The sequence below is a fragment of the Chelonia mydas genome, chromosome 5 (assembly GCF_015237465.2).
Source record: "Chelonia mydas isolate rCheMyd1 chromosome 5, rCheMyd1.pri.v2, whole genome shotgun sequence".
NCBI lineage: Eukaryota > Metazoa > Chordata > Testudines > Cheloniidae > Chelonia > Chelonia mydas.
In genome coordinates, this window is record NC_051245.2 from 117,670,308 (window position 1) to 117,687,802 (window position 17,495).

The window sequence follows — 17,495 nt, forward strand, 5'->3', positions numbered from 1 at the left end:
GGCCAACCTGACCCTGAGAAGGAGCCAGAATTTACCAATGTACATTGCCGAAAGCCACAGTAATATGACAGCAGTCCCCCACATCAGCTCCCCACACCCACTGCCTCCCAGCCACCAGCAACCCCGCCAATCAGCGCCTCCCCCTCCCTCCCCACACCTCCTGATCAGCTGTTTTGTGGCATGCAGGAGGCTCAGGAGGAGGAGGAGTGAGGGCATGGCAGGTTCAGGGGAGGGGACGGGAAGGGGTGGAGTGGGGTGAGGGCCTGTGGCAGAGCCGGGGTTGAGCAGTGAGCACCCCCCAGCACACTGGAAAGTTGGCGCCTGTAGCTCCAGCCGTGGAATCGGTGCCTATACAAGGAGCCGCATATTAACCTCTGAAGAGCCGCATGTGGCTCTGACACCACAGGGTTGGCCACCCCTGTATAAGCCCATTATGCTTAGTCTGCATCAAATATACTATTTGGCAAGATCACGCACATTTTGGAAGCTTTTGGGTGAGGATAGAGAGGAAAAATAGATAAAGAGCCACAAAATTGCCCTGCCTATAGAATTTTAATGAGTGTTTACACACCCCTAATGACCAAATGTACAAACCTTATGGTTTTAAAGAGGGGACAAAACAAGAATACAGTTAGCCTTCATCAAGAAATTTTTAGAAGGGTGTAAGGTATAGCTGGGTTGGTATTTGTTCTTACAGATTTCATGTGAAACACTTCTTTAAACAGTGAACTCCAGCTTCACAAGCAAGTAAAACATAAACAATGAACTAAGTCTCTGTTTAACAGATTCACTTTTATTTATAAAAAATGGTAAACTTGTACTAATTTCCTGCCTGATGAAATTATTCCTGAGTTTTAGATGACTGCCGAGGCACAGCAGATAAAACTCTGAAAATTTAGTTACGAAAATTTTTTGCAAGTCAGGTTTATCAGTACTGTACATTGTTCAGCACCCTTCAGTCATCAATAAACGTTAATCTTCCAGGTCCTTCATTCCTCATCCACCGCCTATATCTCTTCCATCGGGGGTCCATAGCCATTTTCTTCTTTAGCTCTTCCTCTTGTTCTTGCTTGTAGACCTGGATAGGAGGAACAAAAAGTGACTTTAAATAAAGCCCAAGAAAAAGTCAGCCCTCAAGGAGAGCCTCATACTAGAGGCAAGAGCTATTTCAGCTATTACAATGAATCAAACTGCTGACTTTTTTTTTTTTTTTAAACCACACACTCCAGGTTTCTACACAAGAGTCAGGTCAGTCTCAGATTGCTGGTGGGATGCAGAATTTGGCCCATAACTCCATTAACTTCAGTTGAGTTACTTTGGATTTAGGGTCTATGGTGGTGTAAGAGCAGAATTTGGCTTTATCTCGAATTTATTAAGCAATTACAAGAATGCATTGTAAAACACACAGAAACTTCAGCTAAAAGATGCCTGCTTGTGCAGGAGACAGTACTATTCACAGCAACAAAGATAGGCAATACTCAGGACACTAAGCAAACCCTTTACTATATACGAAATATTAAATGTAGTAGCTAGATTCACCGGCTTAACTGTTTCCTCCAGTTGTTTTCATACTTGTGTCCTTCTGTAGTCAAGACTAATTAGACAAATTTTGGAATGTGGTTAAATCTGATGATTTTTTTATTTTTTATCTCTCTAGCTGTGGAAGTAAATGCTTTTATCACCACATTTGATGCATTAGGATTAAAATTATAACTGGATATTTTAATTGCCAGGAAATTCTAAGCAAATGCTGATAGCTATTTTTTGGGGGGTGGGAAGCACTAGTTCAACACTCTAATCTTTAAAATATAATATCCTCAGGGGATACAACAGTACTAAAACACACAAGTTTCAAAGGACTAGTAAATATTGGGTCTAGACTACAAATTTCCCCTCCATTACTTTATGAGAAAGCCACCATGCCATGTGGAAGTCACCTGTACAGTTAATTTCCCCATTATCAAGACTTCACAAACTTTTTCAAGCCTTATCTAGGTTTGAAATTTGGCACCACTGTTACTGTGATTCTTTCAGTTCCTAGCCTCTTTCTAGTAATACAGTCAATAGGGCTGATCTCCAACAGTGGATAATTGCAGGGTGTCTCAATGGTAACTGAAGGTTTTTCTGCACAAGAGATTTGAAGAACTCTGCACCCTAGACTGGCTAACTGTAGACACTATGTGGCACACAGTATTACAAAATACGAAGTACTGCTCTCAATAGTCATAAGATCACCACAGCAACACAGTAAGGCAGAAAACTTTTAAATACAGATTTACTGTGCTAAAGAACTATAAGGGCTCCTAATGTGTTCTCACTTACAAATTCCTTGGGACAAGGATAATCCTTCACTTGCGTCTTGTACAACAAGGAGAGTCAGTACTTAAATCAAAGCAATAGGCTCTGGAACATCCCCAGGACCAGAGCACAGAACTTGTGTATTCTGTGGAGTCTCTGATCTGGAGCAATGGAGCACCATACTTGAATAAAACAGCCACTGCCTAGCAAGAAGTATGTCAGACCCTGGATTACCAAAAGTCAGAGGAACTACTGAAGGGTAAAGAGGGCAGAGTCAGGAACTAGCTAAATTGGTAGAGTGATAAAAACAAAACAAAATAAAAAAAAACAACACAATCTCAAACAGTTACTTTGGAGCAGGGGTTCTCAAACTGGGGATTGGGACCCCTCAGGGGGTCGCGAGGTTATTACATGGGGAGTTGCAAACTGTCAGCCTCCACCCCAATCCCCGATTTGCCTCCAGCATTTATAATGGTGGTGTTAAAAAAGTGTTTTTAATTTATAAGTGGGGGTTGCTTGCCTTGTGAAAGGAGTCATCAGTACAAAAGTTTACGAACCACTGCTTTGGAGGGTTTATGGGAGAATTCCCAGGTGCACTGTTTGAAAGATCCAATCTCACCACTCTGCTGTGCTATTCTAGCACATTAATAGATGAGCAAAGACTGTCTTTGGTTAGAAAACCTGAATCTCATTGCCAAAAATCTCCATCTTAATGAGTGATATCTAGAAATGAATCATAGCCTTACATGCAGTATAACCACAATAGATACCATGGGAGAACACCAGATTTTTAGGCTGGGTAAATTGGGCATTTAACGTTAATTTTCACAACATGCCACAACTACTCACCTCATAGTTCTCTCTTATCCATAGCTGCCGTTCCAGAAAAGTCTCTTTCTGATTATCTTCCAGACTGTCAAACTGAGACTGTGACATTTTCATGTATCTGCGTATGATATACAGCTTCTCTTCCTCACCATATTCTTGCCCTTTAATATTAAAACAGTAAATCCACCAACAATACCAAGCTATATACTTGCACAAGTAAAAAGGAGCTAAGAGGATTTGAAATAGAAGGATATCGTATATTTTAGGCTTCTGATAGCCGCCTTTTATATCTATTTTATTTTTGATAATGTCTTTGATTATTTCTTCCTCTTCCTCACGGATTTCTTCCTTAGACCGTTTGTTTTTGCCTTTTTCTTTAGCCCTGTTCAGTAGGCCTTGTTGCCTGGCAATCTCAGATGCTTGTATACGATATTTTGGCACTGTAGCTAGGTAGTTGATGGCCTCGTTGTAGCTACTCCACCAGCTGAAGAACTAAAATATAAAATAGTAATAGCTTGTTAGTTCCAGCAGTAGCTTTAACAAAGAAAACAGAACATAAGAAAATCCACTACCTCTGTTACATAATAATCATATTTAGTAAAAGAGGTAGTATCCCCAGTTTATAGATGCAGAGGGGTGAACTGACTTGCCCAAGGTCTTAGAGCAAGTCAGTAGCAACACCCATGTAAAAACATCCCTGCCCTGAAAGGGTCATCTGTGGGGATTGAAAAGACTTAAGTGTGATTTTCCTGCCTAAACTAAAGGACCAGGTCCCCTTCGCTTAACACCAGTTGCAGACACAAATCTTTTTGTGGGCCAGCTACTGGACGGGGGAACAAATGCCACAATGTGTTAGCATTGTTAAGCCCAGGATTAGAACTCTGTACTTCTTGGGCTCCAACCCTGTGCTCATTCCGCTAAAGAAAACATATTTCACAATCTAGAATGTACAAGGAAAAGAAGAATCTGATAACATTTCATTTCATTCTTTTTAATGAGACAGGTAGAGTGAGTTTACGACAGTACTAAGATAGTGCAGGATTAATTTTCATAATCATGTATTATATCAGATGGAAGTTATTTTCATACTGAAGGATTATCCTGTGGATTACATTAGCAACCTTTCCTGCTGATTTTCTCTGTCTCAGTGACAGGTTTTTAACCCCACATTATTAATGAAACCCAGTATACTAGCAACTGTTATGTTTATTCTTACAGAGATACAAAGAAATTACAGAGCAATGGGGGAAAGCTTGTAGGACATATTCTACAAACTAATTTACCAGAAGCATCATGTCTTGCTACAGAATATGACAATAGTTAAGAAAATGCTTCTCTTCCTTACTTAAGCACTGTGGGGTTCAGCTGCTTATACATTTGTTTGATTAATGTGCAGAATTTCTTTAGTCATTAAATACTGCCACAAGCAATGATGCACAAGAGAGAATATATTTTGAGTTTGCTGCTTGACAGAAGTTCTATACTTGTCCAGTACAATAGAACTCTATTATGGTGAGATCATTTCTCCCACATACGAACATCACTATCAGCAGAAGTTTGATACAAATGGAATTATGGTTTTCAAACTTTAATGCATTAAATAATTTGGGACCTTAATTCTAATTCTCCAGTTCATTATCAGGAGATTTCCCCACAGTAGCTAGTCCACATTATGGTATTACAGGACTATAAATCACTGTTTAGATTGGCACACAATATATCTTAGCTTAAAATGTCACGTTAAACTTTTTCAGTGTTTTGTACTGGACAAAAACGTTCTTAAAGATTTTTAATTATCTTGGATTTTCAACTAAAGCAGTAGTACAGTACATCATAAGTGGCACTAACCCTTTAAAATGGTTAATTAAACAGTTTATGTAGGGCAATCTTATTAGCTTGACAGGATTTGCTTTATGAGACTCAATCCCCCTCCATCTCTTGCTTCATTCTGGAGTTAGGCGGGGACAACAGACAAAACAAGGATAGCAAGATGAGAAAAAACAGCCTTTTCTTTGCCTAATTCACCCAAATAGTTACCAAAGTCTTACTGGGGCAACACTTCCTTAGTGAAAGATGTGAAGTGCAACTTATGGAAAGATCAACTCTTGCATTAAGGCAATAGCTATAGCAGAGGCAGTAGAGAGCCAAAGAAAGCCAAATGGATTTAGATTTCAGATTTTACTATTTCCAGTTTAGAAAATTTCAGGCAAAAACTAATCTCCCCATTTATACCCAAGGAAAAGAAGGAGAGACAGGTGCAACTTTGCCATCAGAACCAAGTGGACTTGAGGAGAAGTAGAATATGCATAAGCCTTTAGGGATCTACCAGTTCAAGTGAACACGGCTTGGAGGGCAAGAACTCTAGGACAGCTACTGATCTGCAGATGGTGCCATAAGCATTAAGGAATCAAAAGCTCCTAGTTGGGTTGTTTGGGGGAAAATGCTTAGACACACATCTGGACCATTAGATAGCAAGGTTCAATAATTTCTTCAGCTACAGCATATTAACTATCGGACATTTTATCTTTTATAAAAGTCTTGAACAAGTAACTCCAATATATGTAATGTTAAGTGTTAAAGAAAAGAGTTAAGAAATTTATTCTATTTAAACAATTGTTCAAAGATGTATACAAAGTTATTACCTTATCAAAAAACACAATATTTACAAATTTCCATATAGCAAAATACATGCATTTTAAGAGCAAGACTTCATTGATCAACGCTAATTCTTATTTTAATGGCTAATATGAAATCAGGAGCATGATGATTGTTTTAAATACATCAGTCATTATGAACATTCTTTCAAGAAGAATTTCAAAATTAGCTTCTTAAAACACTGATATAAAAATGAGAAATTGACTCAGTCTAACACTGACAAATAATCTAGCTCCTAATGTGGGGCTGGACTGTTCAGCCTTTAATTTTCTGAACCACGGAACTAGATTATTTCTCTAGCAGTACAAGATTCTTATCCTTTAAATATATAGTACCAAAAAATCCTCGAACAAACAAGTTAGTACCACTAACTGCCCGGCCATGGTCCAGGATATAGATTTATATGACTGGGCGAATACCTGTCTAGTACACCAACGACAGTAGACAACACTTAAATAGAAACAGTGGAGCCTTCTAATTGTACAATTAAAGAAAAAAAACTCAGTAACTGACTAATGGTAAAGAAATCTAGATTTCAGATTTTTCTATTCTCCAGTTTAGAAATTCAATATAAGAATAGTCATAATAAGCATAAATATTTTACCTGAAACACGGAGATAGCACATACAGTGACTAGAATCACTATTCTGACGTCCACTTTAGGTGCCAATCTCCTGCTGTAATAGTGATAATAATGGCTGTAATACTCTTCAGGATGATCCAACATATAGTCATAATCTTTACGTGTTTCTTCATCCTGGCAAGAAAACAGTTAAAATAAAATTTTGTAGGTTCGTATCCTTAAGCTTTTAATCAGTGTCACAGAACATTTCATAAGATGGCTTGGTAGTGGAGTGATTTTTATTTACCAAAATTACTTTAGTGTTACATCGTTAACCACAAAACTGTTGTCAAATCTGTGTTAGCCCGATTTCTATATGGAAGATAGAGAACCTTTTTTAAAAATTCAATTTTTAATATCCAGTAGTAAGCTTCTGCTTTCCAGGCATTATGAAAATTCTTCAGATCTTTTCCTGTACTCTGGTAACCTAAACGGATTTATTCTAAAACATATATGTAGCCCTGACTGAATAATGCATACCTGGCCTCGTCTGAAGAAATTTCATTTTGAAACAGTTAAGCATTTGACAGTCACATACTAAGCACACAGTATCAGACATATGGTATTCATTGGTTCTAATCCATGTCATAGTAAATGCAAGGTGAGGTATTTTGTTTTGAAATACACACTCTTAAAATACAGAGTATGTTTTCCAGTTTTTTGGGGGCAGTCTAATATTAAATGCATCAAGCGACTGGGCTGCTACTATTTCCTTTGGGAGATTTCCATGGCCCAACGGATCTCACTTTTAGCCTAAGCATCTCATCTCTTAATTACATTTAGTCTTAGTTATACCCTTTGTGCCATCCCGCATAATTCTCTTCTTTCTCCCGTAAAATATCTGTAGATTACACTCCTTATCCCTTAGCTGAGGCTAAGCCCAGCTACACCTATTTGGCCATTATAATCTTTCCTCACAAATCCCTTCAGCCATTCTGATCCTGCATTCATTACTTTGCTCACTGTTTTAAAGGAATATGCTTAACTTGAAAAGTCTGGAACATTACTTTTAAAAGTTGTTGGGTCATTTCACATACTATGCTTGTCCTCCCCAATTCCTGCTGCTAATTTATGAATGATTACATTTTACCCTTTTTTTAAAACTATCTTTCTCTTCCCTACTGCTGGGTAATAAAGCCAAACAGGGGGAAGCAGTGCTGATTCTGCAGTGTTTCCAAAAGCACAAAGTAAACAAACTGTAACAGTAGACTTTTTCTCTCATCTTTCTTCCAGTTATAAGAATCTCAGACACTACTTGTAACATTAGTATTAAAAAAATTCAGAACTGTGATTTTTAAATTGAGAGGATACCTGGATGAACATACCAAATGCAATGATCTAAGCTTCTGGAAGCTGGGCACAGAGGATTAATTTAATTGACTCCAGTTTTGCTACAATTGGAGATGGGGACTATTTCCAGATAAAATACAAGATATTTATATACCCTTTAGAGCTCTTACACATTTTACTCTACATTGTTCATATTTTTTTTCCTTCAGCAGCAACGTTTTACCTTGCCACCCAGTTAGTAGCTTAAAAACTTTAAAGCTAATGATATATAACTAAAATATGGATATAGCAAATGTGTCCACAATAGATCTAGGGATTAGTACATTACAGGAGTTACTGGAAGTTTCAGCTGAAAGACAGTACAGTAGAACCTCAGTTACGGACACCTCAGGAATAGAGGTTGTCCGTAACTCTGAAGAGGTTACAGACTTCAGGCACACAGGGGGTTGGGGCTGCATCTGCAGGGAGGGGGTTATCAGGGTTCCAGGCCGGGGAGGGAGGGCTTCTGACCCTCAGGGCTTCAGCCCAGCAGCTCTGCTCCTGGCTTCAGCAGGGGGTGGGGGAGGTAGGTGGCACCAGTGCTTGGGGCTTAAGCTACAGGGGGAGTGCCAGTGCTGAAACGAGTGCCCCCCTCGTTGATAAAGGCCAGTGCCCCAGCACCCCCTGCAGGGCTGAAGACCTGAGCCCCTGCCCCCCCCCCACAGTCTAAAGCCCTGAGCCCTGGTGCTCCTGAGGGTCAGAAGCCTCAAGCGCGCGTGTGAGCACGCACACACACACACACCTCTGCCCGGAGCCCTGACACGCCCTCTCCCACAGCTGCAGCCCCAACCCCCTGTGTGGCTGAAGCCCTGAGCCTCAGGGCTACAGTCCCGAGGCAGTACAGTATTTGCTGTTTATTTGGTTTTTTGGTCTACGCTGCTGCCGAATTGATGACTTCTGGTTCCACAGGGTGTCCGGTTGATCGGTAAATCCGTAACTCTGGTGTTCGTATCTTAAAGGTTCTACTGTAGTTTATTTGCAAAACCAGAGCTACCAGTCTGAATATGCCTCATTTTATTGGTAATGGAATGAAGAAGCCTTCCAAAGGGGGAAAAAAAGGTGTGGAAGAGACTGTACAGTTTGCATGCAGGCCTCAGGTAGCACTATTTTTGAGAGAAAACACATTGCTTTTGAGCTTAATAGGTAGCCCTATTTGCTTTTGCAAGCAAAGATCCTTGAATTTCTCTCAGCAATGGACTCTTCACAAATAAATAATCCATCTAATGCTTGCTTATTTGGATACCCTTCTGTAGTCTGCAGTGTCAATATTGGCAGGAACAAACAAAAACAAAAATTACAAAGTACAGTTTCAGTTACAATTGAAAGGGCACTTCCATTCTACCCTCCTGTTTCTGGTTTGTTTCATTTTTGGAACACTTCCCCTTTGGATTGAAATTTTTTATAGTCAATTTCTTAAAAACTATTTCATTAAGTATTCTGTAAGTGTATAGAACAAGGAAATGAAGTTAAACTACATTGATTTTCCTGACACTTGTTCAAAGAGTTATGGTTATATCACAATTTTAACTCTGTACTGCTGAATGCTAGCATTCTATGAGGATTATTATATGGTCACATAGCATATGGCAAAGTGACATAATCTGGAAAATACAGTGGAAACAAAGGGCATTTTTACATAAGAATGGCCATACTGGGTCAGACCAATGCTCCAGCTACCTCGGTATCCTGTCTTCCAACAGCGGCCAGTGCCAGATGCTTCAGAACGAACAAACAGAACAGGGCAGTTTATCAAGCGATCCATTCCTCATCGTCCAGTCCCTGCTTCTAGCAGCCAGAGGTGTAGCCACACTCAGAACATAGGGTTGCATCCCTGACTGTCTTGGATAATAGCCATATCGTCTATGAATTAATCTAATTTTTTTTTTTTAACCCAGTTCTACTTTTGGCCTTCACAACATCCTCTGGCAACAAGTCCCACAGGTTCACTGTGAGTTGTGTGCGTAGTACTTCCTTATGTTTTAAATCTGCTGCCTATTAATTTCACTGGGTGACCCGTGGGTCTTCTATTATGTGAAGGGGTAAACAACACTTCCTTATTCACTTTCTCAACACCATTCATGATTTTATAGACCTCTATCTTATCTCCCCCTAGCCCCCAATTTGTCTCTTTTCCAAGATGAACAGTCCCAGTCTCTTTAATCTCTCCTCATATGGAAGCTGTTCCATACCCCGAATAATGTACTTTTTCCAATTCTAATATATAATTTTTTGAGATGGAGCAACCAAAACTGCACGCAGTATTCAAGGGGTAGCCATGCCATGGATTTATATAGTGGCATTATGATGTTTTCTGTCTTATCTATCCCTTTTCCTAATTGTTAGATTTTTTTTTTTTACTGCTGCTGCATATTTAGCAGAGAACTAGCCACAATCACCCCAAGATCACTTTCTTGAGTAGTAACAGCTAATTTAGACCCCATCATTTTGATATATAGTTGGAATTATGTTTTCCAATATGCATTACTATGCATTTATCAACATTCAATTTCACCTTCTACTTTGTCACCCAGTTTTGTGAGGTCCTTTTTAACTCTTCACAGACTTAGCTGTCTTGAGTAATTTTGTATCATCTCCAAATTTTGCCACCTCACTGTTTATCCTTTTTCCAGATCGTTTATGAATATGAACAACAGCACTGGTCCCAGTACAGATCCTTGAGGAACCCCACTGTTCACCTCTCTCCTCTGTGAAAACTGACCATTTGCTCCAACCCTTTGTTTTCTATCTTTTAACCAGACTGATCCATGAGAGGACCTTCACTCTTATCCTATGACTCCTTACTTTGCTTAAGAACCTTTGGTGAGGGACCCTGTCAAAGGCTTTCTGAAAGTCCACGTATACTACATCCACCGGATTACTCTCGTGCATCCATCTGTTGAACCCTCGAAGAATTCTAATAGATTGGTGATGCAGGATTTCCCTTTTACAAAAAGCAGTGTTGACTCTTCCCCAACATATTGTGTTCATCTATGTGTCTGATATTCTATTCTTTGCTATAGTTCAGGGATCCGCAACCTTTGGCATGTGACCCATCAGGGTAAGCCCCTGGCAGGCCGGGACGGTTTGTTTACCTGCTGCATCCGCAGGTTCGGCCAATCGCAGCTCCCACTGGCCGGGGTACGCCGCTCCAGGCCAAGTGGGGACTGCGGGAAGCGGCGCGGGCCAAGGGATGTGCCGGCTGCCCTTCCTGCAGTCCCCATTGGCCTGGAGCAGCAAACTGTGGCCAGTGGGAGCTGCGATCAGCTGAACCTGCAGACGCAGCAGGTAAACAAACCGGCCCAGCCCGCCAGGGGCTTACCCTGACAGGCCACGTGCCAAAGGTTAGCAATCCCTGCTATAGTTTCAACCAATTTGCCTGGTACTGCAGTTAGGTTTAGCGCCTTTTGCCCAGCATTGCTTCTGGAGCCTTTTAAAAAAAAAAATTGGATCACATTAGCTATCTGCTAGTCATCTGGTACAGAGGCTGATTTAAGTGATAGGTTACATACCACAGTTAGTAGTTCTGCATTTTCATATCAGCTCCTTCAGAAATCTTGGGTTAATTCCATCTGGTCTTGGGGACTTATTACTGTTTAATCTATCCATTTGTTACAAAACCGCCTCTTATTGACACCTCAAACTGGGACAGTTCCTCAGATGTGTTACCTAAAAAGAATGTCTCAGATGTGGGAATCTCCCTCACATCCTCTGCAGTGAAGACCAAAGCAATCATTTAGCTTCTCCTCAATGATCCTGACTTCTCTGAGTGCTCCTTTAGCACCTTGATCATCCAGTGGCCCCACTGATTGTTTGGCAGACTAGCTGCTTCCAATGTATTTAAAAAACGGTTACTGTCAGGTTTTGTCTTTCACTAGCTGCTCTTCAAATTCTTTTTTGGGCTGCCTAATTATACTTTTACACTTCACTTGCCAGAATTTATATTCCGTTCTATTTTCCTCAGTTGGATTTGACTTCCAATTTTTAAAGCATGTCTTTTGTCTCTAACTACCTCTTTTACTCTGTTTAGCGATGCTGGCATTTTTTTGGTCCTCTTCCTTTTTTTTTCCTTCCCTGTTTGTGGTTCATATATAGCCTGAACATCCATTATGGTATTTTTAAAAAGTTTCCATGCAACTTGCAGGTATTTCACTCCTTACTGATCCTTTTAATTTCAATTTAACTAGCCTCCTCATTTTTGTGTTGTTGCCCTTTTTGAAGTTAAATGCTACTGTGGCAGGTTTCTTTGGCATTTCTCTCCCACTCCACACACAAGGATGTTAAATTTAATTTTTCTCTCCGGTGTTCCTCCAGTAAGATTATAAAATGACAGCTATATTGGAATATCTAAAATGCACCTTTTTCTATAGCCTTCAGATACAAAATGTTATACTTTGCACTGTAGCGCAACGCCATTTATCCAAAGTGTTTAGGGGTCATCCAAATAGATTGTTACTTATTTGGTCTTTTGTGGTGAATTTATATGGGCAGGGGGGAAAGAGAAAATGGAGAGTCTTCATTCCCAGCTGCACAGATTAATCATTTATTGAGAAAGCAAAGAATGTACAAATACTTATGATGAATCTCCTATTACAAGAAATTATATTAATAGGCTGCTGCAAATAAGATCCAGACAAATCAGCACAAATCATACCCTAAGAGAAAAATACCACAATGCATTCTTCACACATATACCCTTTCATCCACTAGGTGAGAATATCCTGCCCAGGAAAGAGGAAAAGCATAACTTCTGTAGGAGCTGTACTTCTAGGGATTTCTTCTACTATAGCTGTCACACAGGCAAAAAGAAAAGGAGTACTTGTGGCACTTTAGAGACTAACAAATTTATTTGAGCATAAGCTTTCGTGAGTGAGCTGTAGCTCACGAAAGCTTATGCTCAAATAAATTTGTTAGTCTCTAAAGTGCCACAACTACTCCTTTTCTTTTTGCGGATACACACTAACATGGCTGCTACTCTGACACAGGTAAAAGACAGTCATGTATGCAGTTTTCTTCTGTAGATTTTTTTGGGGGGCGGAAGGAGTGATATCTGGATTAATGGAGCTGGCTCCCTCCCCCTAACTCCTCATACTCTGCAGAAGCCAAAATGGGGAACCCTACAGAGTGGGGAGGCAGAAGTAGCACTCATCTTGTATCTACCCATCCCGAAGGCTCTTATCAGCCCAGAGATGTGGAGAAGAGCATGAGGCTTTAAACGTACCCTACAACTAGAAACTAGCCTCCTACGAGACCATGTCATCTAGGAGGTAATATCTGCACCAAACATGCACCTGCCTCCTTATTTTACACCCAAGTTTAACTGTACCCCATAAAGCTGTGGGTCCCACTTTTTCATCACTGTAAGTTAGTTATGTATGAAATGCAGAATTGTAAGATACATGTTTTGAAAAGGGTTAGGATGCAAGTGATCTTTACTTTACACAGTTGTGATGTGGTCCCCATGCTAACAGCTATTTCAAAAGTGCAATTAATATTAACAAAATGATTCTTCTCTTATTTTACTTCACCTACACTTACTTTTCTCATGTTTCCTCCCAGCCCAACCCCATCCTTTACATCAATTTACTCTAGTGGAGCCCTAGTCTTCTAGCCACAAAACAGGGCAGCTGCTCTGTCTGCTTCCACCATGTTGCCCCACCAGTTTCTCCGACCTGCTGTGACCACAGCTAGTGGACAGTGACTCAGCCCCTCTCTGCTGAGGATGCCAACAAAGATGTGAGTTACTGCCAATTGCAGAGGCTGGATTTTGATACCTGGCCACTGCCCCAGGACCAGACAGGCCTGCTGATGGGAACAGGATCCCCGCCGCAACCAACCGGGGCCGGACCCCAGCTGTGAGCCAAGTCCCAGAGCCACCCGGTCACCATCCCCATACACCTGACTGCGACCCCTGGCATCACCCCGGCCCCTGACCTGGGGCGCTCCCTTCCGGCCCGGGACACACCCCACCTCCTGCACCACCATCTGCTGCCTCCCTCTTATTGCCCTCCTCTCCCCCAGCCCAGCCCCTACTCCCTCAGTTTGGGGAACCCCCCAGCCCTTCTCCCCCGCCCCCCAGCAAGTGTCACCCCCTGCCCCCACCCTATCCCCCAGGTCCACCCCTTCCCACCACCTACTCCTTCTCCCTCAGCTTTCCCCAGCCTGACCCCTCGGCTGGCGGCCCCCCGGGGAGCCCCCGACCCCCCCGCCCGCTCCCCCCGCCCGAGGACTCCCCTCCCGCTCGCCCCCCGCGGTGTCTCTTACCGGAGCGGCTCCGGCCGGGGCAGCGGTCCCGCTCTCTCACCTTGAGGGTCTCGTAGGCGGTGGCGATGAGCAGGAACTTCTCGTGCGCCGTCTGCAGGGTCTCGCCGCCGGGCCCGGCCGGCTCCCCGCGGTGCCGGTCCGGATGGTACTGGCGGGCGAGCTGCCGGTAGGCGCGGGCGATCTCGGCCTTGCCCGCGGCCCGGCTGACGCCCAGCACGTCGTAGCACACCTGCCGCCCGCAGTACAGGCCCTCGATCAGGGCCCGGGCCGGCCGCGGGGCCAGCGCCGCCGCCGCCAGCAGCCACCACAGCAGCCAGCGCCGGCCCCGCGCGCCGCCCCACAGCGCCAGCGCCGCCGCCGCCGCCGCCATGTCCGCCCGAGCAAACCGCCGCGGGCCAGCGCCGCGCACGCGCACTGCCCCTGGGCGGGGCCAAGCCAACGAACGTGGCCACGGGGAAGAGCGGCAGGCCGCAGGAGCTGGCGCGGGGGCGGGGCGGGGCCGGCGCCAGAGGGGAGGAGCCAGGGAAGTAAAGGGGCGGAGTTTGGTGACGAGCGCGGACCGGGCCTGAGGTATGGGGAAGGCGGAACACAGAGAGGGTGGAGGGCGGAGCCAGATAGGGGCGGGGCTATCAGAGGGAGGCCCTATTGGGTACTGGGAAGTGGGCGGAACCAAGCGAGGGGGTGGAGCCAGGGGGAATCACAACGTGGCTTCCCGATGTGGAGACACGCGCCGCCTCCCCTCCGACGCCTTAGCCTCGGCCAGGTGCCCAGGTGGGCAAAATTCTTCCTCCAGCCCCACTGGGAACTAGGAAGCCCGGTGCCATTCAAGGATCGTCAGGGGCTGCCCACAAAGCAGGCGACACATTTTGGGGTGATTTGCAAGATCCAGCCGGCCACCCCTTGTAACACTTCCTAACACTGAAAGAAAACACACAGAATTAGGGACCCACGCAGATACTGCCTTATGTCATTTATGGGCAGCCCCGAAGAGAATTTTTGGGGAAATAGGGGACAGCGCCCCACAATGCACTAGTTCTGTACAGGTTTCAGAGTAGCAGCCGTGTTAGTCTGTATTCGCAAAAAGAAAAGGAGTACTTGTGGCACCTTAGAGACTAACCAATTTATTTGAGCATGAGCTTTCGAGAGCTACAGCTCACTTCATCGGATGCATACTGTGGAAAATACAGAAGATGTTTTTATACACACAAACCATGAAAAAATGGGTGTTTATCACTACAAAAGGTTTTCTCTCCCTGCACCTACTCTCCTGCTGGTAATAGCTTATGTGAAGCAATCACTCTCCTTACAGTGTGTATGATAATCAAGGTGGGCCATTTCCAGCACAAATCCAGGTTTTCTCCCCCACCTCCACCCCACTCTCCTGTTGGTAATAGCTTATCTAAAAAAGAAAAGGAGTACTTGTGGCACCTTAGAGACTAACCAATTTATTTGAGCATGAGCTTTCGTGAGCTACAGCTCACTTCATTGGATGCATACTGTGGAAACTGCAGAAGACATTATATACACACAGAGACCATGAAACAATACCTCCTCCCACCCCACTCTCCTGCTGGTAATATTGTTTCATGGTCTCTGTGTGTATATAATGTCTTCTGCAGTTTCCACAGTATACATCCGATGAAGTGAGCTGTAGCTCACGAAAGCTTATGCTCAAATAAATTGGTTAGTCTCTCAGGTGCCACAAGTACTCCTTTTCTTTTTGCGAATACAGACTAACACGGCTGTTACTCTGAAGCTTATCTAAAGTGATCACTGTGTATTGTAAGGAAAGTGAAACATTTTCTGTATTTTCCACAGTATGCATCCGATGAAGTGAGCTGTAGCTCATGAAAGCTTATGCTCAAATAAATTGGTTAGTCTCTAAGGTGCCACAAGTACTCCTTTAGTTCTGTACAGTCATACATTTTTATTACAGCATAGGAGCCCTTTCAGCATTATTGCCTGAAAACAATGTTTTTAAGCAGAACAGATGCTTCTTAATACCTCTATATTGTATATAATATAAGAGACATTAGGTACTTCATAAAGGAAACAGGAGGAGTGTTTACCCTCCCGGACAATTTTATTAAAGTGACAGTGTCTTACAGCCTGTTCTCCAGTGAAAGGAAAGTAAATCTCTGACAAATGGAACACCCCTTCACTGGAGTCAGCACAGGAAAAATGGACACAAGCAGTTTCAGAAGTTGTTCCCAAATCCAAACACATCCACCAAACCTGAATTCTTTCTAGTACATGGTATTTTGCTGGTGAATGGTTCTGTCATCCTGGATGTATCTGCCCTGCAGTTAGCTTGAGTCAGAGCAGCCACACTGCAAAATTACACTCAAGTTGCACAGAGTGAGCTGATCAGCAGTACCAAGTGGCTGCATTTCCACTTAATTATTAGCTTGACTGTCCGCAGCACTCAAGCTTTCACCCACACCCCCTGATGGGCCTGCTAGCTGGAGTTTAAAGCACTAACTAACTTAAGCTAGAGACTTTTATGTGTGGACAGGAGTCAGGGTAAGGGCCACACTCAAATTATACCTCCAGCTAACACTGCAGTGAAAGTGAGCCCTAAGACTATGTCTACACTTCCACGGTAAATTGACCTAAACTATGCAACTCCAACTATGTTATTTAAGTAGCCAGAGTCGAAGTAGCTTAGGTCGACTTACCGCTGGGTCCACACTATGCTGGGTCGACGGGAGATACTCTCCTGTCGACTTACCTTACTCTTCTCGTTTGGGGAGCAATCTGCGGTCAATTTGGCAGGTCTTCACTAGTCCCGCTAAATCAACCCTGGGCACCGATCCCTGGAGCATCGATCCAGGGGGTAGAGTAGACATAGCCTAAGAGTTAGCAAGATGGTTATTGTGCAAGGTGCTTTCCATACACAGAGGAAAACAGTCATTGGCCAAAAGAGCAGACAACCTTAGGCTATGTCTACACTACAGAGTTTTGTCGACAAAAGTTATTCCACTTTAATTAAATTGCTTTATTTAAACCGCTGTTGGTTGTCCACGCTATTCTCCTTGTGTTGGCAGAGCACATCCACAGTAGCAGCTCTTGCACAGAGCAGTGCACTGTGGGTAGCTCTCCCACTGTGCAACTGGCTGCAGGGTGCTTTGGGAAGGGTTTGCAATGCCTCATGGGGCAGGTACAGCATCACATGATGCAGGTTTCTCAATCCCATATTCCATGGGCATCATACTAGATTGCCAGCTGCTTTTCAATTGAAGAGGGTGGGGGAGGCAAGAGTGTGTGACAGGGAGTGTGTGTGTGGGGGGGAGTGAGACAAAGATTAGTGTGTGTTGGGGGAGTGTGTGTATGTGAGAGAGAGTGTGTGTTGGGGAAGAGTGAGTGTGTCAGCAGCATGCTGTCTCTTTAAGTTCAGACAGTGGCCAGAAGCAACCAGTCCTGAGGCAGGGGGACACCCCCCTATCAGCCATCGCCTCCCTCCCTGACTATAACAGGGTTCAAAAGGGAGCTAGATAGATTA

General features: G+C 43.4%; 1 protein-coding gene across 1 annotated transcript; it reads right to left on the minus strand.

The window, feature by feature from the left end:
• Nucleotides 1–771: 771 nt before the first annotated feature.
• On the minus strand, nt 772–14,369 carry DNAJC25 (DnaJ heat shock protein family (Hsp40) member C25). Its single transcript, XM_037903109.2, has 4 exons — nt 14,034–14,369; nt 6,386–6,538; nt 3,148–3,618; nt 772–1,078 (listed from the first exon to the last, which is right to left on the minus strand). The coding sequence occupies exons 1-4, from the start codon at nt 14,361–14,363 to the stop codon at nt 956–958; spliced, it is 1,077 nt and encodes a 358-aa protein (XP_037759037.1). The 5' UTR covers nt 14,364–14,369; the 3' UTR covers nt 772–955.
• Nucleotides 14,370–17,495: the final 3,126 nt, after the last annotated feature.

Coding starts and splice junctions, on each gene's coding strand:
- DNAJC25 (XM_037903109.2), bottom strand. CDS start 14,363: ATGGCGGCGGCGGCGGCGGCGCTGGCGCTGTGGGGCGGCGCGCGGGGC. Junction 6,539..14,033: donor CCGCCTACGAGACCCTCAAG/GTGAGAGAGCGG, acceptor TTTTCTTGCCAG/GATGAAGAAACACGTAAAGA. Junction 1,079..3,147: donor GGATAAGAGAGAACTATGAG/GTGAGTAGTTGT, acceptor CCTCCTATCCAG/GTCTACAAGCAAGAACAAGA.